The 23,949-nt window shown below is 30.9% G+C and overlaps 1 protein-coding gene across 1 annotated transcript in view; it reads left to right on the plus strand.

Annotated features, from left to right (window-relative positions):
- Positions 1–23,949, plus strand: part of LOC143410798 (uncharacterized) — a 97,050-nt gene that overhangs the window by 60,638 nt on the left and 12,463 nt on the right. Inside the window, exons 20-27 of the mRNA XM_076871513.1 lie at positions 4,379–4,432; positions 4,815–4,922; positions 5,184–5,237; positions 5,796–5,848; positions 7,072–7,126; positions 17,725–17,778; positions 17,916–18,023; positions 18,503–18,556. Of these exons, the coding sequence (XP_076727628.1) occupies positions 4,379–4,432; positions 4,815–4,922; positions 5,184–5,237; positions 5,796–5,848; positions 7,072–7,126; positions 17,725–17,778; positions 17,916–18,023; positions 18,503–18,556 (540 nt within the window). The remainder of the gene's footprint in view (positions 1–4,378; positions 4,433–4,814; positions 4,923–5,183; positions 5,238–5,795; positions 5,849–7,071; positions 7,127–17,724; positions 17,779–17,915; positions 18,024–18,502; positions 18,557–23,949) is intronic.

The raw sequence follows: 23,949 nt of genomic DNA on the forward strand, positions 1-23,949 counted from the left end.
TTGATAATATTGTATTAAGTGCTTCTAATTTAAAGGGATCTTTAAGTATTTTACATATAGTTATATGAATTACATGACATCTACTCTGGTACTTAAACACATTAAAAGTTAAAGTACTTTTGAGATATCATGTTTTTGATTGCCAGATATTGTACTGAATGCTGTACATGGGTTATTTTCTTTAATCAATGCAACAACTTCATAATGATGGTGTCATCATTATCCACCTTTGAGACCTGGAAAGCTGAAACTAAAAAATCTTCAGTAATTTCATCAAAGTTTTTTCATTTGAAAATATGATACTCCACTCCATGAATTTCTGATGGGAGTTCAGTCTCTAGATAGTCATAGGACTGAACATAGAAGAGATTGTTCAACGTAACTGACTTAAAAGGGAAATAGAAATGTTCATGACACAAAAGAATTGGTCATTGATTTTGTCATGTTTTGAGTAATATTTTCATTACTAATAATATGACCTGTCTTTGGCACTTTTCAAAATAGTTAGCATATGCCAAAACATCCAGGTTTGGAATAGCTTCCTTTTCTGATGAACATGATTTCATTTTAATAATTTTCTCTTCTTTTATGAAAATGTCAAAATGATTCACTGATTTTTAAAAAAATTTGTATTCATACTCACTTCTTAATAGAATTATGAAGAAAATTATCATTGGTATTTTCTTTTTTTTTTTTTTAAAGAGAGAGTGGGAGAGAGAGAGAGGGAGAGAGAGAGAGAATTTTTTAATATTTATTTTTTAGTTCTTGGCGGACACAACATCTTTGTTTGTATGTGGTGCTGAGGATCGAACCCAGGCCGCACGCATGCCAGGCGAGCGCGCTACCGCTTGAGCCACATCCCCAGCCCCCAAAAAATAAATTATTTACCAGTTTTGAGGAAAGAATTGTATTTCATAGCAGAAAATATTATATGGTAAAAAATTTAAATTTTTCCTGAATTTGATGATTATTTAAAGATATCAGATTTATCCCAAACTTTTAAAAGTGATTCTGCTTGTCTATAATAACAATGGCTTAGGAGGCTGAGGCGGGAGGATCACAAGTTTGAAGATAGCCTTGGCAACTTAGCAATGCATTAAGCAATTTTAGTGAGATCCTGTCTTAAAATAAAAAATACAATGACTGAGGATGTGGCTCAGTGGCTAAGTGCCCTGGGTTCAATTCCTGGTACCAAAAGGAAAGAAGTGATTCTGCTCCTTGACCTCAAGTCTTGACACATTTTATCTTGTACTGAATTATTAAAAGAAATTCATTGATATTTCATTAAAGAATTTGAAAGTGCTGGGGTTGTGGCTCAGTGGTAGAGCATTTGCCTTTCATGTGTGAAGCACTGGCTTTGATCCTCAGCACCAAATAAGGATAAGTAAATCAAGGTATTATGTCCATCTACAACTAAAAAAAAAATCAAAAAAGAAGTTGAAGCTCAGAAATAAAATGTAATAACAGAATGTGTTATTTTGATGTTTACTTTAGAAAATTTATGTGATTATTCCAGTACATTAATTACTTCATTGGAAAAGTTTGTGTTAGTGCATCAATGGTGTAGTTTATTTGGATATCTTTTTTATATTTTGAAATTGAAAGTCGAGTGTTTAAGTTGTTCTGGTGGTTGGAGGGTGGGATTGAAAGAGCATTTGTCATTGAGGTCAGTTGTCCTAGGAGGAAAAGCTTAAGACAATGCTGATTTGTGGATACTTGTGTATCAGATCAATGACATCAGCCTTGACCCTTTTCTTTGTTACACTATCCCTTTTTGGTTCTAATGCTGTCTAGTAGTGTTCCACTCAGCTGTTTCAGCTTGTTTCCTAAAGTTTCAAATACAGGGGAATAGTTTTAAGTTCTTCATTGGCTTCTTTTATGCTTTTTCTTCTGTGAAACTCTTACAGATAGACACTGATGTTTGGAGTTCCAAGGAAGTCCCACACTGTTTCCATTTTGTTTAAAGCCTCTGTGGTAGCACCTTACCAACTATGAGTTTTATGAGGATGATTCACTCTAGTTGGTGATTTGATTTTTATGTTTTAAATGTACCTGATTTGAAATTTGTTATATGACAAAAGAAAGTTCTAATTTTGTTCTTTTATTATATTTCATTTTCTATGTGACACCAAACAGTATAGAAATAAAACACTTTAATCTTATTTATTTATTTTTTTATTTTTAGAATCTGCTATATATTATAGATTTCTGACATCATCTTTCATTCTGGTTGAACATATCCTCATTTATATTTTGGAAACTTTATTTTCAGTCATTAAAAATGAAAAATAGAAGAAGGCAGTGTCTTTAGTCATTGTGTGCTTTGGGTAAACATATTTAACATGTTCATGTAATGTATATTTACTATAAATAACTTATAAACTTTAATAATTCCCTCAAAAGAGTATATTTTCTTAATATTTAATATGTCTATAGCTCTGAACATACAAGCAAGAATTATATAGAATGAGGTAAAAAGGTTATAAGACATTACACTTTCATAAGCTAACACTTTATCATATACCAGTTCTCTATCATATACTTACATCAAGTATTATTCTTTAGAATCAGTATTTTGTAATCTTGTTGATATATTCCCTGTGGCATTATTTTATTCATTTGTAATTTTGTCCTGCCCACTTTCAAAAATTGAAACTGAGGTATTTCTAGAAAATATTAATTACATCTTATGGAATTGCTATATATATATATTGTGCATACTTGCACAATAAAGGTAATTTTCATATGTGTTTCTGGACAAATTAATATTAATGTATTGTTCTTAAATTTGACTTTATAATTTAAAAGATCATCCTTAAATAGAAAAAATTATTTAAAACCATCTCTTCACTGCCTATCATTTTCTATATTTAAAAAAATGGAAGAAGGCTTATAGAATATGTTTAACTTTACAGTTGACAGGGATTTAAAAACCTATAGTAATTTGACCGCTAATTGCCACCTCTGCATTATTGCCCTAGCTTAATATGACACATAAGAAAACATTTTGTACAGGACCAACATATTTTCTATATTCTAAATAAATATTATATGTATACCATATATAAAATATTTAACATGAGCATTTTATAGTTGATTTGAATTGCAAACTACTTGTTTCCATTCAAAGGTATGAATAACCAGCTCATAAAAATATTACTATTATATATCAATCCATTAGACTGAGATAGCACAACAATTTCTTTCTTTATAAACAATACAAATGTAATATTTTACTTGTAAGGTTTATCCAAAATTCTGGAAATACTTGCTATTCACCTTGAGAGTTGAAAATTTACATACACTAACTACTACTGATAAATTTCTTGAAATACTTGATGTCTTCCACAATTACGCAGATAACATAAGGAGTTAAAATATATATATTCTCAAAGAGTGAGAATTTTGTACACAAAATAGTTTCCTCTGTGCTTACATTTAATTTTCTACCCTTGAAACCATTGAGAAGCATGGAGTTTGTGCTACAAATATTGGAAATACCAGAGTTTAAAATTAAAGGAAACTAGACATCATGTATCTTTTTCAATTTAGACGTACACAGCCCACTTCAGAATTGCTAAGATCTCTGATTTCAGAGTTGGTAGCACCATGATTATGAGTGGAAATACAGTTCATGAATGTATTGTATTATTTAAATGATCACTTTAGCATGTTGTTATATTTTTATGTATCTCTATGTGTGAGGCATTAGCAACAGGCTTTCATAGCTAAAATCTACATGTCTAGAAATTTATTTATTATTCTACTAAGCTAGAAAATAGCCATCCATATCTAAATGAGATCATAAACACTATGAAATTTATTACAAGTGTATTCTCAAAGGGAGCAGTTTTAGTTAGTATCTAAATGCCTTCTATACCTTATAATTATAATCTTTTTTTCTGTGTTCTCTTGATCTCTATTAACCATATCCTATAGGATTCATAATGTAGTTTCAAATTATTAGACGATTTGTTATGTTAAAGAGAAAGTGAATTCATATTTCAGTTAGAAACAATTTGAAACTTTTAATCAATAAAATTGATTATAATGTAAATATTGGTGCATACAAGTACATGATTTGTTAGGAAGCATGCATATTTGTTTGGTGGTAAGCTAACTTGATGTGCTGACTATAATTAACCCATGAGAATTGTAAGCCTATGTAGTTCTGTCTCCTCATCTGAAAAATAAAAATACTGAATTTATTAATATAAAAAGTTCCTTACTGTTATTCAAGTTTTTCTTTGTCTTTTTCTAACCAATAAAATAATGGAGTGATTACTCTCAAATGTATGATCATAACTGAAGGCAGATTTACAACTGCAAGATGTCATTTCTCTGCTCTAATGATTATTTAATTTTTTTTTCCTCATAGGGTGAACCTGGAGAAGCAGGGAACCCAGGGCCTCCTGGAGAAGCAGGCTCAGGTGTAAGTGTCATCTTATTGTCAATGTAGGATGTTAGTTGTTTGGAAATTTCTTTAAAGCATTTTGAAATGTAACTTAACTACCAGTAATGATTTAGGTTTTTAGTTTCCCTTTCTAACCCATTAAAAGCAATCAGAAAGGCAGAGACTTAATGCTTAATACCGTTACATACCCTAGACTATTTCCATTCACATACAAGTTGAGAAAAGATAATATTTGCCCAAGTGAAAGCATGACAACTAATAGCCGTTGACTGGATACATTCTGTTATACTTTTTACAATGTACAAAACAGAACCCCCCAGCAAAAAATTGTGTGCTTAATATGCTGAGGTTAAAAATTGATTTAAAGCTTGTAAAGTAACTATTTTCTTATGTTATGTAGGGTCCCAAAGGAGAAAGGGGAGAAAAAGGAGAAGCTGGTCCACCTGGTGCTGCTGGACCTCCTGGTGCTAAGGGGCCACCAGGTGACGATGGCCCCAAGGGTAACCCGGTGAGTGAGTTTAATTTCCTTTAAAGTGGCATTTATGCCAGATTCACTTTTGAACTTTTTATAGAAATATTAGAAATCTGGCTAGTGAAGCTGACTTTTCTTCATTTCATATGTTCATAAACATTCTGAATTAATTTTACTTTTAAGAAATTTTCCAGCACAAGAAATATTCTCCTAGACTTTGCCTTGACTTTACCCTTTTAAATTTCAAATTTTCATATTTTTTCATTTATTTATTTTTCTTCAAAAACCTCCTTTTAGGGTCCTGTTGGTTTTCCTGGAGATCCTGGTCCTCCTGGGGAACCTGGCCCTGCAGTAAGCATTATGGAAAAAAATTCTAATGATTTTGGTAGGGATGTTCGCAGTGTTTCTCTTGTTAATAAAGAAGATTCCTCATTACTTAAATGGACTTTCAAAGACAGAACAAGAAAGAAAACAAACAACTACAAGAAAATACATGTGATATTATTATTATAGATTATTATTTCTACATATATGATTATGATTACCTGTTACTAAAGTTGCAGGGCTGTTGTTTTTCCCTGTCTCTTTTATAATGCAAATCCGATCATCTACTGCACCATATCTGTTCCTGGTGAAAGGATGAACTTGCCTTTCACACTAACTGCCTCTTCTTCCTTGACTTATATCAAAAGCATACTATATTTTTAATCTCATATAACAGCAGTTTCATTTATCTTTATGGAGCGAGTAAGAGGCACCACAGTCCTAAAAAAAAGTAATAGTAATTTTATTTGTCCCTCTGATAATTTATCTCAAGAACACACTAAGATAGTCTATTAAACCTTTTTTCCCTGATAAAATGAAATGTAGTGAAAAATGTCTGGATTCATTTTCTCTTGCTGATCATAGGGTCAAGATGATGTTGGTGGTGACAAGGGTGAAGATGGAGATCCTGGTCAACCGGTAAGAAAGCCCATTAAATTTTTTCTTACTCATTACACACTCAAGTTATTTTAAAGCAATGATCATCCTTTCAAAAGGACAGCTCATTGTGTGTACTTTTTTCCAAAAGAAATATTTGAATTCCAGTTTAATCTTAGAAGTGTTTCTCTTTGAGATGTATCAAAAATATAATCAAAGTCCTCATAATAAAAACTACAGTCACAGCATACTAATGATTTGACATACTATATCAGATTCAGTTATCCATTCATTTGTGTTAAATAAAGATATCTTTTTTGTATCTGTTCTTTTTAGGTATGCATGACAGTAGAGTGTATTTTGACATATTACATATACATGGAATACAGCTTAGTGTATTTTGACATATTACATATACATGAAGTACAGCTTATTGTAATTAGGATCCCATTCTTGCAGTTGTACATGCTTTGTAGTTTCACTGACTGATCATGATTCATATATGAACTTAAGAAGGTTATGTCTGAAAAAAAATAAGACTGAAAGGAAGAAAGCCTCCTTAGTAACTTATCATTAGCATGAATTTGTTCAATTACTAACTTAACTGAACTTAGCATAATATAAACCTGTTTTTTTAGTTTTTCATCTTTCAATTTGTGAATGGCAGTGTGTGCTTTGACTACATAGGGTGGGTACTAAGTTAAGTAGCATCTGAAGATAACTGCAGTCCTATCACAAGTTTGTCTCTAGAACCATATCCATAAGGTATTTGCACTCAGAGATGCAGGCTTCTGCCGTGTAGATGAGATTTCTGGATCAAATCTCAGCATATTGTGAATACCTGGGCATAGCAATGCTAATGCTATATAAGTAATTTACAGGTAAAAGCTTCATAGTTTCACAAATTTATGTGATTATGAGTAGAATTATTAATTGCATGAGTCTATTAATTAGTATACTGGTTGAATATTTGCCAAATAGAAATTAGCATTTTTTAAAAGGACAGAGTTTTACGTAGAGGGAATCTGATTCACTTTCCTTTAGCTTTGAAGATTACCATAAGAATTTATCAACTTCATTTGTAGATATCTGGAGGAAGTTTAGGTATCTGAAATTAAGCTGAATTTTTTAAGGAAAAAATAGATTTGTAGAAATGAGGAAGCAAGATCTATTTAAGTACAGGTTTTGAGAAATTATATAATCCATAAGAAAATTTCCAATTTCTTTAACGGTGTCTTTCATATGTAATTTATATTTATTTATGGGGTCCTCCTGGTCCATCTGGTGAGGCTGGCCCACCAGGTCCACCTGGAAAAAGAGTTAGTTTTTGTTTTTTTTTTTAATTCTTCATTTTGAAATATCTGTTCTTTATTCACCATGTATTTAAACTTATGTATGTAATCTATAGGCAGTATGTTCTAAGGATACTGAAAAATGTGTCAGAATACTTACTAAAATAGAAAACCCTTTAACCACTTCAATATCATGATGAAAATAAGAAAAACAGCTCTTATTTAGGGAGTGCTTAGTACTCTCCTCAGTGAAAATATAGACTGTTATAACAAATTCCAGTGCTACCCTGAACATCAACTCCTGGAGTACCATGTGGGGATAAGATGTCAATACCCTTGTGGTAGCTTAAAGCATTGCAAAAACCTTCATGTCATATCAGTAAAATAATCTCAGGAATCAGTATATAATATTATATTGCTTTACATGGTCAAACTTCTCTTTCTTGTGAGTAAAAATTCAAAAGAATTTTCCTGAAGATCTGTACCAACATACAAGTATGTGTTGTTCAAAATATTGACTGCAGAAGAACCTGGATTTTCAAAACTCTTAAACTAAATTTAATTTGCTTTTCTATTTGATTAACATAATAATTTTATATATAATGGGTCACGGTGTGATATTTCAATCCAGGTATACAGCATGCACCAATCAAATCAAGGTAATTATCATTCCCTCCCCTCATCATTTATGGTTAGGAAGTTGAGGCTCCTCTCTTCTAGATCTTCACAAAACTGTACATCAGCTTATTATGAACTATATTATGATTATTATGAACTATAATCCTCCCCCTGTCCTGTGCAACAACACTACAACTTATTCCTTCTACCTGTGTCTGGGACCTATTGTCCAACCTGCCTTTATGCCTTCTCCCCTCCACCCTGCTGAGCCTCCAGTAATCACAGTGTTCAAAATGGATTATTTTAGTTTTGGAGAGAATGTGTGGTATTTGTCTTTTTCTGAGTCTGGCTTATTTCACTTAACATGATGTTCTATAATTCTATCTATTTTCCTATAAATGACAATATTTCGTTTTTTTTATTTTTGAATAATATTCCATTACATATATGTAGCACATTTTCTTGGTCCATTCATCTTTCTGGGAACACTAGTTTGACTCCATATCTTAGCAATTGTGATTAGGATTGCTGTGAACACAGGAGTGCAGGTATCTCTTCAGTACGCCGATTTCATTTCATTTGGATATATAAGCGGAAGAGGGATGGTGGATTATATGATAAATCCATTCTTTTTAATTTACTTTAAGGAACCCATATACTAATCTCCATAATGACTATACTCAATAACATTCCCATGAACAATGCATTAGAGTTCTTTATTTGCACATCCTTGAAGAATCATTTATTTTTGTCTTTTCAAGGATAGTCCATCTATTTCTAATGATTTGCAATTATTATTTTGATCTCCTCTTTTCATGTATTTGTTTTCCATTTGTATTGCTTCTTTTAAGAAATGTCTATTCAGACTATATGCCCACTTTAAAAATTGGATTATTTGTTTTTATGCTGTTGAGATTTTTGAGTTTCTTACAAATATTTTCTCTCACTCTGTTGGGTGTTTTTCTATTCTGTTCATGGTAGTTGCCTTTGCTATGTAGAAGCTTTTGGGTTGATATAACCTCATCTGTCTATTTTTTGCTTTTGGTTCCTATATATTTGGAGTCATATAATAAAATGCCTATATAAATGTCTGGAAGTGTTTGCAGATGTTTTCTTCCAGTAATTTATGGTTTCAGTTCTTATACCTGGGTCTTTGATCCATCCTGAGTTGATTTTTATAGAAATTGAGAGATAGAGGCAAGTTTCAGTCTTCTACATGTGGATATCCAGTTTTTTTTTTAAAAAAAGACTGTCCTTTCTCCCAGTTCTGTTTTTGGTACCTTTCTCAAAAATCAGTCAGTTGTGTAGGATTATTTCTGGGATCTCTATTCTATTTCCACTGGTCTATGTGTCTGTGTACAAGTACTGTGCTGTTTAGGTTACTACGGATCAGTGTTATGTCTTGAAATCTAGTATTGTGTTGCTTTCAGCATTTGTGTGTGAGTGTGAGCATACACATGTGCACATCTGTATGCACACATGTATGCACGTGTGTGTGTTTGTGTGCTGTTGTTTTCAATATTGCTTTGACTATTTGTGGTCTTTGGTGGTTTCATATGAATTTTAGACTTTTTTCCACTAGTTCAATGAAGAATATCATTGGTATTTTCATAGGGCTTGAATTTTAAATTGCTTTGGGCAGCATGTTTAAGGTTTTTCTTACAATCTATGAAAATGGGAGTTATTTCCTATTTTCTTTTTTGTATCTACTCATTGTTCAGAGATTTTCATTATAGAGTTCTTTCACTTCCTTGGTTAAATTTATTCCTATGTATTTCATTTCTCTTCATAATTATTGTGAATGAGTTTGTAGATTTATTTCTCAGCCAATTTATTATTGGTATATAAAAAGATTACTGATTCTTACATGTGGTTTTTTTATCCGACATCTTTACTAAATTCATTTATCATTTATAATAGTCTTTTAGTGGAGTCTTCAGATTTTCTTTTTTTTTTTTTTTTAATATGGAATCAATCATACTGTGAGTAGAAGGAGGTAATTCAACTTCTTCCTTTCTTGTTTATATACCTTTCATTTCTTTCCCTTGCCTAATTGCACTAAGACTTCAAATACTATATTGACAAAGTGGTGAGAGTCGACATTCTTGTTTTGTTCCAGGTTTTAGAGAAAAGGCCTTCAGCTTTTCCGTATTCAGTATAATGTTGACTGGGTATTTAGCATATATAGTCATTGTTGTTTATGTTAAAGCAAATGTCATATATACATAGTATGTTTAGAGTTTTAATCATGTAGGGACATTATTTTACTGAATATGTCTTTACATTGGTTGAGATGATAATATTATTCTGATCATTCTGTTGGTGTGAGGAAGTCTATTTGTTGATCTGTGGATGTTAAAGCATCACTTGATCCTAGTGAATGACTTTCTCAATGTGCTATTGAGTACCATTTGATAGTATTTGGGGATGGGGATTCTTATACCTATGACCATCTAAGATATTTGTGTTTAGTTTTTGTTGTTGTTGTGTTCTTGTTTTTGTTTTTTTTTTGTTTTGTTTTTAATATGGATAAAATGCTAGACTGGTAGAGTGAGTTTGGAAGAGTTCCCTCTCTTTCAATTCTTTGAAATAGTTTTAGAAGATGTGGGCTTAGTTTTACAAAGGTTTGGTAAATGTAGCAATAAAGCCATCTGATCCTGGGCCTTTCTTTTAGGGGAAACTTCATTACTGATTCAATCTCATTACTTGTTCTTAGCCTGTCATGGTTTCCTGTGTCTATCCTTTGTTTCCTGTTGTACCATTTTCATAATGTAACAATGTCTATAGACCAGCCTCTTGTAGCACCTAATAATTTTACATTAGATTGCTACTGAAAAGAAAACAATTGATCTATCAAATGTATCATAATTAACATTTTCTGTTTATCAAAAAATATTAAAGAGACATGGAAAATAAAAGATCTGTTAGGAGAAAATATTTCTAACATAGAGAAACTTGTAAAGAATAATTTTTCAAAATATCTAAGTATTTCTTTCAAATTCTGAAAGAAAATATTCCAATAGAAAAAAAATTAGCAAAAGTCACGAGAAGGCATTTGACAGAAATGCCCCCAAAATACACAAATGATAGATATGATGTTGTTGAAGTCAGGGAAATACGTACTGAAAATCACATAGAAATAACATCCTATATTCACCAATTAACAAAAATCTACTCTTGGCAAACCAGATGTTAGAAAAGATGTTTTTAAAAAATGAGGGGGATTATCATTCACATCTATTCTTTGTTAATTTGTAAAACCACTTTAGAGAAATAGTTCTAAGTTACCTAATAGATTCTATTCAACTATTCCTACCAACTGGTAATCACATTTCTAGGTACATATCCTACATTATTTCTTGCACATGTTTACCATGAGGCACATTTAAGAATGTTCATATCATCTTTATTCATAATAATAACAATAGAAAAGATAAATTAATTATATTCATAAACAAAAATATTTCATGGCGGTGAAAATGAATATATTAGAAATGCTTCAATCCAGAAGGTTGAATCTCAAAAAACCTGTGAGAGAAAATATATTACCAACTTAAAGTGATTTGACTTATATTTTCTGACATTATGATGGTGTAAAAAGTACAATCAGTATAAACTGGCCTTCAAATATTGAATTTTGATGTTTTCCTAGGCTAGTGTTACATCATATACATCATAAGAGAGTATCACGCTGAGCAGCTGCCAGTGAACAAAGGACTGGTACTCTACCAAGCACTGTATTGCTAAACTATAATATTCAACAGGTCAGGTATACTAAATGCATTTTCAATATATGGTATTTTCAATTTATCATGAGTATATTATAACAGAATCCCATTAGAAGTTGAGGAGCATCTATATATAAATGCAAAATATTGAAGTGCAAAATAATATATTTCAACATTTTGCTTATATAATGGGCAAAAAAGGTAAAACATGGTTAGTATTCAAACTACATGGTAAAATTTTAAAAAATGATAAAACAATGATTAACAAAAGTTTAGGATGGTAGTTATTTCTGTGGGAGAAAGTGCATTGTAATTATGCAAAATAGCATATAGGAAGTTTCTGATACTGAGTTGCATGATGTAATGAATTTGTATGTTGAGAACCTAAGATCATAAAGTTATTTAAAGTAATAATTTATACAAATATGATGGGCTATCTTAATCTATTCTAGTCACTTTGTTAACAAAATTAGAAGACTGTGTACCCATGAATTATTAATGGTATGAGAAATATGGTAACTATGCATTGCTTACAATGTTTTTCACATGCATTTTGATATGGTAGAATAAGCAGCCTTAGGTCAGCACAATTTAACAATAACATGAAGGTTTTCTTCATTTAAAATGTGTCATAACAAAAAAAAATGGCATAATTAAATCTGACCTGAAAGTTGTTTAACACAATGTGCTAAATTGTTTCCTATAGTAGGTTAACATAAAGTGCTATGCACATAACTGACTTTATCAGTTTTACATAGTAATCCATTTTTTAGACAAAATAAAAGGTATTTTGATGGTGTGAAAATTGTTCTAACAATAATACCCTTATTACTAAAAGTATGGTTTGCTTTGTATAGTACTTGCGATTGATTGATGCTTGAATTGTTTTAAACTACAGCCAAACAAACTGGTTGATTTAGTCAGCAGTTCTGCTTTAGCTTAAATAGGTGCTGTTAGCTATAAAAATGAAAGTACATGAGGGATTAGTATTACTTAGTTCTTTTGCAACCTGCAAACCACCATCTTTCATATCTTAATATTAGAAACCAATAATTTAGAATGCAGTTGCATTAGAATCAGTCACACCCAGTTTTAAATCTGTTTTGTTACCAAAGAATATGATATATGATAAGTTAATTTCTTTGAGTCTCAGTTTTTTTTTTCATTTATAAAGTGGGCATAATAACTAAGTCCAAAGTGAACGTGAGGACTAAATTAAATTAATATCCTGTATATTTAAAGAAGCAAGCCCAGTGCCTACATTTTTTAGGAGTGCAGACAGTAAGATGTTACTACCAACATTGAATAAAAGTTTCAAATTGTGGCATTATTCATATATTTATTTATCAGTAAATAAAATATATAGGTGAAAGATTAAACCATTTCTAATTTTGCGATTGTGTAATTTAAAACTTATTAGCAACAAGTAACTTTATAATAGGTTAGCTTTGTTTCTTGCTAAATTTTTCTTTTTCTTTCTCATTTCCATTTTATAGTGATCAATACTCAGTTGAGTGGTGCATGTTAAAAATAATTTTAAAATACTAATGAAATGCATTTTCAAAGTACAGGATATTGTAATTCTATTGAAATCTATACATATTTAAATTATTTATTCCTTCATGTAAATTTACATAACATATTACAAAGGAATTTCCTTTGAGAACAATTGCAGAAAAGGGGCTAATTTAAATTCATAAAACTGCATATCAACATATTTTATATATAAACATAGATATGAAAAATTTTGGTATATATGTGTAATAAGAATTGTAATGCAAAAAAATGTATAAAGGCATGAATTGGTGTGAACATACTCTATATTCAAAGATACGGAAAATTGTACTCTATATGTATAATAAGAATTGTAATGCATTCCACTAACACTAAAAAAAACTGCATATATTTTTAATAAAATAGATTTATAAAATAAAAGAGATTCAGTAGAAATTTGATAAATAATAATGTGATTAAACAGAGTTAACTGAGAAGAAAATAGTTGGGAACAAGTAATATGTATTGTAAGGTCATTCTTTAGACTACGCTACACTACAAATGTGTGAAGTCACTTTTTTTTTTAATTTGGTCAAATGAATTGTTTTGCAATCTATTTCTCTTCAGTCCATCTGGGACAGGTAGTCTTAAGTAAGCTTTGCATGTATTTTATGGAAATTAACATTCCTCCTATCTTCAGTTTCCCTACATTGGAGGCAACAGAAAGGCAGACCAATAACAATTTTGCTATAATATATAGCATAAGTAACAATTACTAGAAACATGTTCAAAATATTATCATTTTTCTGGGAATGAATTTGACAAATAAATGATAATAAGACTTCCTAATAGAATATTGATTGTAATACTTTGAGTGGCAGTGATACAGAAACAAGATTCTGATAGTTATTGAACTAGAAAAATTACATTATAATTTGTAGTCCATGTACCTTAGGTCCTACATTTGTAATACTGAAAAATAAATATCTCTTTCCTTAAGGCACCAGAAGATGGTACAGCTCACATCAATAAGCCTTGGAATTTTGATGCACAAGTGATCATTACAGCTAGTTTCATGTCCCCTTATACTGAAAAAAAAATTCTGGAACTAATTAAAACAATATTAACCTTATAATTTGAAAGTACACATATTAAATGGAATTTTAAAGTACAGCTCATATTACCAAAGGAAAGCTTACAATAAAAATCAAAATAACTGCTATTATTGAATACAAAGGCCAATAAATCATATATATGCATACATGTATGCCATATATGGTAAATAGACATACATATATAGTTTGAGCATATATAAGTGCACACAGAAATACACATAATGCATATGTGTGTTACTATATGTATTGTTAACTTAAATTTCAAATTGAAATGTTTGCTTTTATAAAGGCCCTTGAAAAATTCCTTTATTATATAAATATATAGGTAGAAAAATAAATTATAATGATAAAATGCATTATAAATTTTCTTAAAATTTCTGTTCAGTAAAAAACTATGCCCTTTGAGGGTCATTACATAAACAAAGTGTGCATTTAAATTGGGAGTCTCTGCAGGGTATATACCTCTTTCAGAGACAGTCAAGAAGAATATTAAAAGTTCTTAAGAATCCTTAATTAAATTGATTTTAACTTTACTTTTTAAATACTCAAAATGTTAGTGTTTTTAATACTGCTTAGGAAAAACTGTCCTAATGTTTTCTCTTTTGTGACTATTGTGGATTGAACCTGGGAGTGCTCTACCTATAAGCAACATATGCCGCTCTTTTTTATTTTTTTTACTTGTTTTGAGGTACAGTCTCAAAGTTGCCCAGCTGGACTTGAACTTACAGTCCTTCTGCCTTAGCTTTTTGAGTAGCTGTTATAATTTTTAATGTGTAAAATAAGAGCACTTGTTCACTTAATACATACTTAAGTGTTCTAATAGCACTAAATTCAGCAGTTAATTTTACTAATATTTGAAGTCAGAACCTTTCTCAAGTTCTCCCTTTCTATACATTCCCTCTTTTCTCCTTGCTTCTCAAACCCCAACATCAGCATGCTTCCCAGAATTCTGCCCCTGTGACTCACATGTATGCCCAGATTCTTGGCTGACAGTCTGACTGAACTACTAGCAGTTCTCTGAAGAGCACCATATACTTTCCATTCTATGCCTTTGTGCTTTCATGTAAATGTTCAGAAGGTAAACTGTTCTAAGGAAGCATCCTGCGCTGTCAGGTTTAGATCAGATATTTAATTTTTAGGAAAACTTTCCCTACTGCCAAACTGGATCAGTGTACCTATTTTTCAAACCTATCTGGTCTTCATTTATTTTACAGTATAGTCTATTTATTAACTTTTATGTCTGTCTCTGTAACTAAATTTTGGAAATTCCCTTAGGATTGCAATTTTATATTTTATTTGTATTCACCATGCATAGCACATTTCTGGAACATAAGTAATATTTAAATATTTGTGACATGAGTGGAAGAATGGATAACATATAGGATATATTATAAAATATGAATAATGGAAAGATGATAATAATAGAATTTTATAGGAAGTGTATTTATCACAGATAGGAAAATCTGTTACAGCAGCAAATGCCAGAGAAGAACTAACGAGGGCCTCTTGTTGCAAACCTGAAAAATAATCAAGACAAGAATTTTTCTGTGTGCATTATACTAGTCTATTTTGTGCTGCTATAACTGAATACCATACACTGGGTAATTTCTAAGGAATAGAAATGTATTTGTTCATGGTTCTAAGACTGGGAAATCTGAGACTGATGAACTGCATTTATCAAGGGTCCTCTTGCTGCATCACAATGACAGAAGGGCGGGGATGGAAGAGTATGAGAGAGCACAAGGAATGAATCTCACGCCTGGAGTCCTTTTACAATCAGTATTAATCCACCCACAAGGATGGAGCCCATTAGGCTCCACCTCCCTGTGGTGTTGCATTGCTGAGTTTCCAACACACACTTTTGAGGGGATGCATTTAAATCATAGGAGCACTATGAGTTTTTTCAAAGGAAATTTCCAACTTTCCTAGGAAAAGCAAGTCTGCTTTTTTCTTAAAAAGTAAAATTTTTTGTCATTTGGGAAAAAAATGAAATGAATAAATTAAAATGAGAAAATAAATGGAATTGTTATTTAATAAGGACTCACACAGTGACAGTTATCTTTACACATACAGAAAAAAAAGCCCCTTTGGGTGGAAAAACCTTTATTTTAATAATAATTTTGTTGTTGTAGTTTAGTTATGTTAAAACTCTCTAGGCTCTTCAAACTCAGATTTTATTTCTCTCTCTTGGCATAAAGGGTATTTTTTTTCTGTTTTTACATGCAGGATGGTTTGTGTTTTAAAAAGCAGCCATTGATAAATCTATGGTATAAAGTTCACATATTAAATGTAATCTTTTGAGTTTAAGACTGCATAAATTCACATCACTAATTTAAGAAAAAATATTTTTCATGAATAAGGAAAAACTTACATTGAGCTTCATTATTTCTGTTTTCAAATTAATAGTCATTATGATTACATTGAGTATTATTTTAAATATCACACCAAAATAATTTATGGCTCAACATTTAACAGTGAGAAAGATTCAGGGTTTATGCTTTAATGCAAAAATATACTTGCATAAATAATATGAAGTTTATATGTTTTGAAATGTTATTTTATGCATTATTAAGAGCATATTGCTACCACCTCAAGAGATGACTGTATAGAATTTATACATTTCTTATATTGTGATTGAGGCACAGTGAATGTCAAATGAGGTTACAGTTCTGATACTGAGAAAATAATTACCAGTGTTTTCTTCACTGATTCTCCGAGATAAAATGAGTTCATGGAATTTGGAGTTTGATGGAGTGTTTGATATTCATTTTAAATATGAATTTAAAAGACGTGAAAATCTTGCCTGTATTCATCATTAGAATGTTATTTCAATAGCTGAAAAATTTTAAAAAGTAATTCCTCATTCTTCACCTTATTTTCACCAAATACCACAACATGGCTACTCTCTCCAACTTCCAGCTTCAATCTTGGTTAATACTTTTAAGCGTAATCATTGACAAAACTGAAGTGAACAAATGGAAAACAAGAGGAATTGGGGAAGAAATAAAAAAGCAAGTTCTAGGAGATCACCAAATTTTTTATTTAATCTTCCCATATATATGCTTTTTATATGACATCTTGAATGTAGTACTTTTCTAATTTTGCTCTAATGGTAGTTTTTAAGAAGTGATACTATTTTTTAATGTTACTTATTTCTATGAGTTACATAGTTCTAGAGAATGAAAATACTGTGTTGACCATCATGATTATAAATGTTTCTTCAACCAGGACATGTTCCTTTAAGGATGTGTAAACACATCCAGATGTTCTTAGATTAAGAAGGGGTCCACTCTTAAAATACACATAAAGATGGAAGCAAAATTTAATATTCAATTCATCGCTAATAATTCAACATAATAAATGATGTGAGTATTTATACTCAATAGTAACTATCTTACTTCATCCGCATTTTTAAACACTTTATTTTTACCATTAACTTACATTGGCGCTATATGATTGTCTGTAGTCTACCCTGTGTTTTATTTTTAATATTTGGGGTGAAAGCTTGTATGTGAAAATCATTTTAATTTTCCACCTTGTGTTTGAAACTTAATATCAATAGAAAACCAAAAATGTATTAGTCTGTTACTAGTTAAATTGGAGTATTTGTAAGTCAGTCCAGAATTGCAATAAATGTGACACATATTTAACTGCAGTTTTATGTTTATAGGGTCCTCCTGGACCTGCAGGTTCAGAGGGAAGACAAGGTGAAAAAGGTGCTAAGGTAAAATATACTTTACAAATATTATGTTTCAAAATCTTATAATACATTAAATAAGCATTTATTTTCAATGTATTTTAAAAGAGTAAGATGTATTTTTCTGATTATGGGTGCATTCATGTATTTTTTTTTTCTAATAGGGAGAAGCAGGTGCTGAAGGTCCTCCTGGGAAAACTGGCCCAGTTGGTCCTCAGGGTCCAGCTGGAAAGCCTGGTCCAGAAGGTCTCTGGGGAATCCCTGGCCCTGTGGTGAGTAAGCATCTTAGCTGAAAAATGCTGCCTTGAAAACAGCATTTTATTTCTGGAAAATTATGAGTTAAAATGTTTCTGACAGCATATTTCATAAGTTATATTGAGAATGTTTTTGTGGCAATTCAGTAATTATTATGTACAGATATTCCTACATATTTAAGTATGTCATTTATTTAATAAGTTCATGGTAAAATTCTAACTTGCAAAGGAAGAATAGGGAACTAAACCCTAATTTCTCAATGACATAAAATTTCTTTGCATGCCTCTGTGCACACATATGTATGTGTGGCTGTACTGCATACAGACAAGCACATGGAGTTGAAATTTTAAACACAAAATTGCTCACAGTATTTGTAGATGTTTTTCACGCAGTGGAATTCACAGGGGATGTTTGCTGTTTTCCTTTCTGAATTTCCAAAATTGAAAAAAAATACATAATCATTTATTATTAATAAAAATATGATTTTTTTCTGTAGGGAGAACAAGGTCTCCCTGGAGCTGCAGGCCAAGATGGACCACCTGGTCCTATGGTGAGTAGCATCTTTTTCTTTATTTAAAGAAAGAATTACTGAAACAAAATTGTCTACACGGCAGAATCCTGAAATTTTTAGATGGTAACTTGGTTTGTACTTGATACAATATTCAAGGAAGTATATTACTCATACCTTAAAAAATTCAAATATGTCTAACTGATAGATACATGGAAAAGATGCCACTTGATCACAAGAATGTTCCTTTTTTTTAACCTTTTGAATGAAAAAATTATTTCCCCTCAGAATAAAATGCCACTAATGGCCTTGCCAGTCATTTTCCTAGTACAGACAGTTCCCCCCAAATGCATGCAATTAAACTTTGCTTCCTGGTACTTCATTTAAAAGAGTAATGTTAGTACAGGCTTACAGTGACTCCTTGACCAAATAAATGGTTCTTTCTGTGAGACATATAGGCTGAAAGATAAGACACTAAACCCCATTAACAAAAAAAAGATATGATTATAACAACATTCACATTTAGTCTCTATTATAAACATTATGTGCAAACAATATGCTTGAGAAATGTAGTAAAGCAGTGATTGACCAGCATACTATTCAGAGATGCATTTTATTCTAGCATGTGAATTATCCTTTCTAAAATTTGGGCAGAAAATGAGAAAAAAAGACTTGTTCTTTAAAATTATTGTTCGATAGGTGACTTGTTTGCTTTATGCATAGTTCAATTTCACAATACAGTTATTTTAACTTCACTATCCAATAATAGTTATATTAAAGGATTAATGAAAACAGCAAGCAGTGTACGTTGCACTATGCAAGTGTGGTAAAAATTGGTTTAAATGGTCAAGTTCCTCCATATAGTAATTTAAATTAATCATTTCATTAATTTAATTTTTAAATTCATCAAACTATTAAATAAATTAATTGTTAAATTAATAAAAAATTTAGTCAAAAGCCTCTTGTCATGGATTTATTAATTATCTCAGGTGCCTTTATACCCTAAAACCATCAAAACTCAGATTCACAATCATAATTATTCAAGAGGGATTCTGGCCATTTTTTTTAAGATGGCACAATTTCCCCTCAGATACCTACCAAGTATTTCATAAATGTTAAAATATTATTTTAAACTTTTGCTGAAGAAGTTAAAGATTACTTATTTGGTAACTGAATAATTACTACCAAATTGTAATTGACTTCAAGCTGGAGATTTTCAACTGGGCACATAATCTCATCAGCATAGAAATGGGGTCCTGGCTGAAAGAGGATCACTCCACAACTACACTACTTAGGAAATACTCTCCTTAGATTTGGTAAGTGCCTAACTGCACAGGGTAAGAGCCTGGAAGAAAAAATACTCTGCCTTAATGTCATCCTAAAATTTGCCAGAGGTTCTCTTATTATTATTTCAGGTTTTCCAATAAGTATGCTGACCTTTCTACAAATGAAATAAAAAAGTACCATGCTGAAGACTTCCTTTGGCTAATATTAAAAATAAAACCATCAGGCATACCACCTGTTTCCAGCTTGCAAGTTTGTACTTCTGACTCATAAGCAAATGTAAATTTAGAGTTCAAGGGACTGAACAATTTTTTTTAGGAACAGTGAAATGATGAGCCTCAGAAACAATCAGCATGGGCCTATTCAATTCTCTGGCTGCTGGTTTTGTTAGAGAGTACTTATTTATGATATAAAAATACTGTAACTTTTTCTTAGCATCAGTTGGCCTTCGGTGTGATGTCTAATCTCTATGAAAATGGTACTAAGTCTATGAGGTGAGGATGGATTGAGCTATTACCTTAAAACTGCTAATTTTGGCAATTTAATGAGGTTTTTCAATTCAACTAAAAATGATTTATGTTAACAGGTAATGTTTTAAGCAGAGTGAGAAGTGGTTTATCATGGTTACTGGTTAAGATCATTGACTAAATCCAAACTCCCTATTTTCAAATATGTGCACTGCCATTTACTTATGGGATGACAATGGAAAAGTTGTTCTTCCTTCTTCTCTTTCTCTCTAGTTTTAGTTTATTTATAAAATGGGATTAAGAGCATCTGTTTCATGAAATGGCATAAAATTTAAATGAGTTTAATTTAGTTATTAACATCTTCTACCTCCTGGAATTTTTATGCCTGTTAAATGAGTTATTTTTATACAACTTAAACAATTGATGGGTACTACTAACATAAAATAAAGAATTAAGTGAATAAAATAATGATCAATATTTTAAGAAACATCAGTTGTGTCTTTTTAGTGAAAAGAAACTAATTTCACCTCAGTTTATGTGTGTGTGTGTGTGTGCGTGTGTGTGTGTGTGTGTGTATGTGTGTTGTCTATACTCTGATTTGGAAGATGTTGACTGTTAGAGCAAATGCAGAAGGTCAGCATGTACAGTTATACTTTCGGCAGTTAGAACATGTGACAAGTACAATAATCAAATCAAGCAGAGGATGGTAAGTATACCCAGAATAAAACCATTTAAATAATTGCCAATAAGGATCCTTCCCTGATTAGAAATATAAATTATGAAAGAAGGAAACGAGAGGTATAAATGTGAATAAGATGTGGGAGATAGAGATTTGAAAACTTACACAGTTTACATTCAACTCAGAAAATAATTCACATAAAATTGCTTTGAATATACTTTCTCCATAATTTAGTTTTCCCTCATTACCTTTTTAAATATGTTTGCACAAGTATTCAAGTCTTGCAAGATTCAGCTTGTTACTAGAGTTCTGCAGCTATCTATTGGGTCACCTTTCCCCTTGTAGAAGCTGCCTGTAACATCCTACAGCAAAGTTCCAAAATTCCACTAGTCAAAGCTACCTAGGTCTTCCCATGCCCTAGTGTTTAAACCCAGTTTAGCTGTTCAATAAATCAACTTATTGAACTTGGTTGGCTTTCATCTTTCCAGATTGGCTGGTACCTAATTAGACAATTGAACTCTAACAGATGGTCCATCCAGCAGCAGCATAGATAATAGTTTACCATTTTTATAGGAACTTTATGGAGACAAATTTTTTAGAGTGAAATTAACAGATATCAAACTCTAAAAATGATATTTGCTTGTTGTCTTCTCCACTCTGTTGTCAACTTGACTAGAGTTTTGTAGAAGTGCTGTATATGCCTTTTACTTTAAATAGCAAAATACAAATGATAACATTTAACTTAAACCTCTACATATGCATTAATTCTATACATGTGCATATATACCCATGTGTATATACACAGACAAAAGTAGAAAATGTAGGCACTAACAGAGAAGAAAAGGACGATGATGAGCCTATGTAAACAACTATGCTCTTATTTTTGCTTTTAAGTGGAACTGGTGGTTTCTTTAGTACATAGCGAAAATTAAATGTGAATTAGAGTGTTTTAAATAGAAAAATAATGGTAACTAAATTCTTATGGCTAGAGGTCAAAATTAGTGTGATTTAATAACTTTAAAAATTGATATTTATTTGATTTTTTGGAGGCAAAACTATCATTTAGTTTTAAGCTTTTGTTTTGCTTCATATTCTTTTAAAATCATATACATTCCAGTGCAACTGAAAAATTATTCATTATTTATCTTTGGACAAGTTTACTTAATATTATTATGTATTCTTTCTTTTCACAAAGTGATAAATAAAATATCTGATAGCATTATTTTTCAAACATAAAAGCCTGAATAAAAAGTAAGATGGGTTATTGAATTACAATTTTATTTTTTTGCTTTAATGCTACATTTAAACTCTAAAAGCGGATGAGATGCTTGGCATTTCATAATGATTAAACAGGTTGAAATAATAAAGCATTTTCTTTCCACTAAATTAAACAATATCTCATGATTTTATCTTTTAGAGAAAGTGTGGGATCTGCAGTTTCTTTAAGCTTCAGCGCATTAGAACTTTGAGATGCAGATCAAGCAAATATTCCATAAAGCATAATACTGCAGGGGGAATGTTTGATTGTATATTCTACACACTTAAGAATGTATGGTCCCTGTTTTCCATTTCTCTTTATTGCATATGAATTATGTATTTCCCTAGAGGTTTTCAATTTACAATGTCCTAAAGAGGAAATAGAAAACATGTAATTTGGAATAACATTTTTATATGCAGAGTTGTTGTTTTTTGATATGTTCCAAGTTCAGAAGGATATTTATAACTGCTCTCAATATCATAACATTATCAATTTCTATTTTCAGCTGATGAAAATACAAAATTGATTTTGCTTGGCAAATTCATCCATAGATAAGTTTGTAATTTCATAAGAACTTATTAACTTAGAGGGATTAATACTCTTTTCCTTTAACTCCTTCATGAATAATTTTATAGAAAATATTTAAGATGAATTTGAAACACAGTGTCTAGTATATTTCTTATGAAGCCTGAAAACTAGAATTACTATTTTCTTTTTTTATTTTAGCTTGTACTATTAGAATAGAAGGAAAAAAAAATAAAAGGTACCCATCTATAATGTAACTAAAGCTAATGATCATAATTGACATTTGTGTTCTGCTTCACTGTTTATCCAGTATTTCATAAGCCTAATTTTTCTTTCATTATCACCATATTAAGACATAGTTACTTTGATAATATTTTTATGAATAAAGCTCAGACTTATGAGATATTAGACTTCAACATTTGTGACTATGACAGTGATTGGGAATATTGATGTCCAGCCGAAAACATCTTTATCAGTTTTCCCCCTTACAGCAAAATTTCTGTAAAGCATATTGTATACATGAAAGTTTGAATATAAAATGAGATGTGAAGAAAAGCATATATAGATAGCCTCTTTAAATAATTTTGGGGCTTTTGTTTTTGTACTAGAGATTGAACCCACGGGTGCTCTACCACTGGGCTGCCTCCCCAACACTTTGTACATTTGATTTTGTGACAGGGCTTCAGTTTCATATTTTTAACCTAGAAAATGTATGGATTTTTAACTGATATATATCAAGTATAACCAATATTCTTAAATGTTTCACATACATAGTTCCTTATTACAATTACAATTTTTTGCGGTGTTAGGGATCAAACTTATGATTACATTTTTATTAAAGTGATTTTCATAGGCTTCTCTTATGCTTCTTTGTTCTAATACATAGTCTGACCTCTTATACCCTAATAGTGACATAAGCTGTCTAAATGATTACCTGATTGCTTCCTTTACCATTTATACTATTTTCCTTAAAATTTGTGCTCTTGGGGCTTCCTATAAAACATCTTTTTTAAAATAGGCTCTTGGGCATTATTTTCTTTCACCTGTCATTTCTGATAAGACTAGAAAAAAAGTAGGTACAAATTATGTACATTTAATTATAAAATCGTTTAGCTAGTAAACTAAATAAGTCATGTTTTATTTTAATATACATCGTATCCTCTATGTGCTCTGATTTGTATATTGATTAACTGGATTTAGGGTCTGATACCACAGGGAAATG

This window comes from Callospermophilus lateralis, chromosome 11, assembly GCF_048772815.1.
Source record: "Callospermophilus lateralis isolate mCalLat2 chromosome 11, mCalLat2.hap1, whole genome shotgun sequence".
Classification (NCBI taxonomy): Eukaryota; Metazoa; Chordata; class Mammalia; order Rodentia; family Sciuridae; genus Callospermophilus; species Callospermophilus lateralis.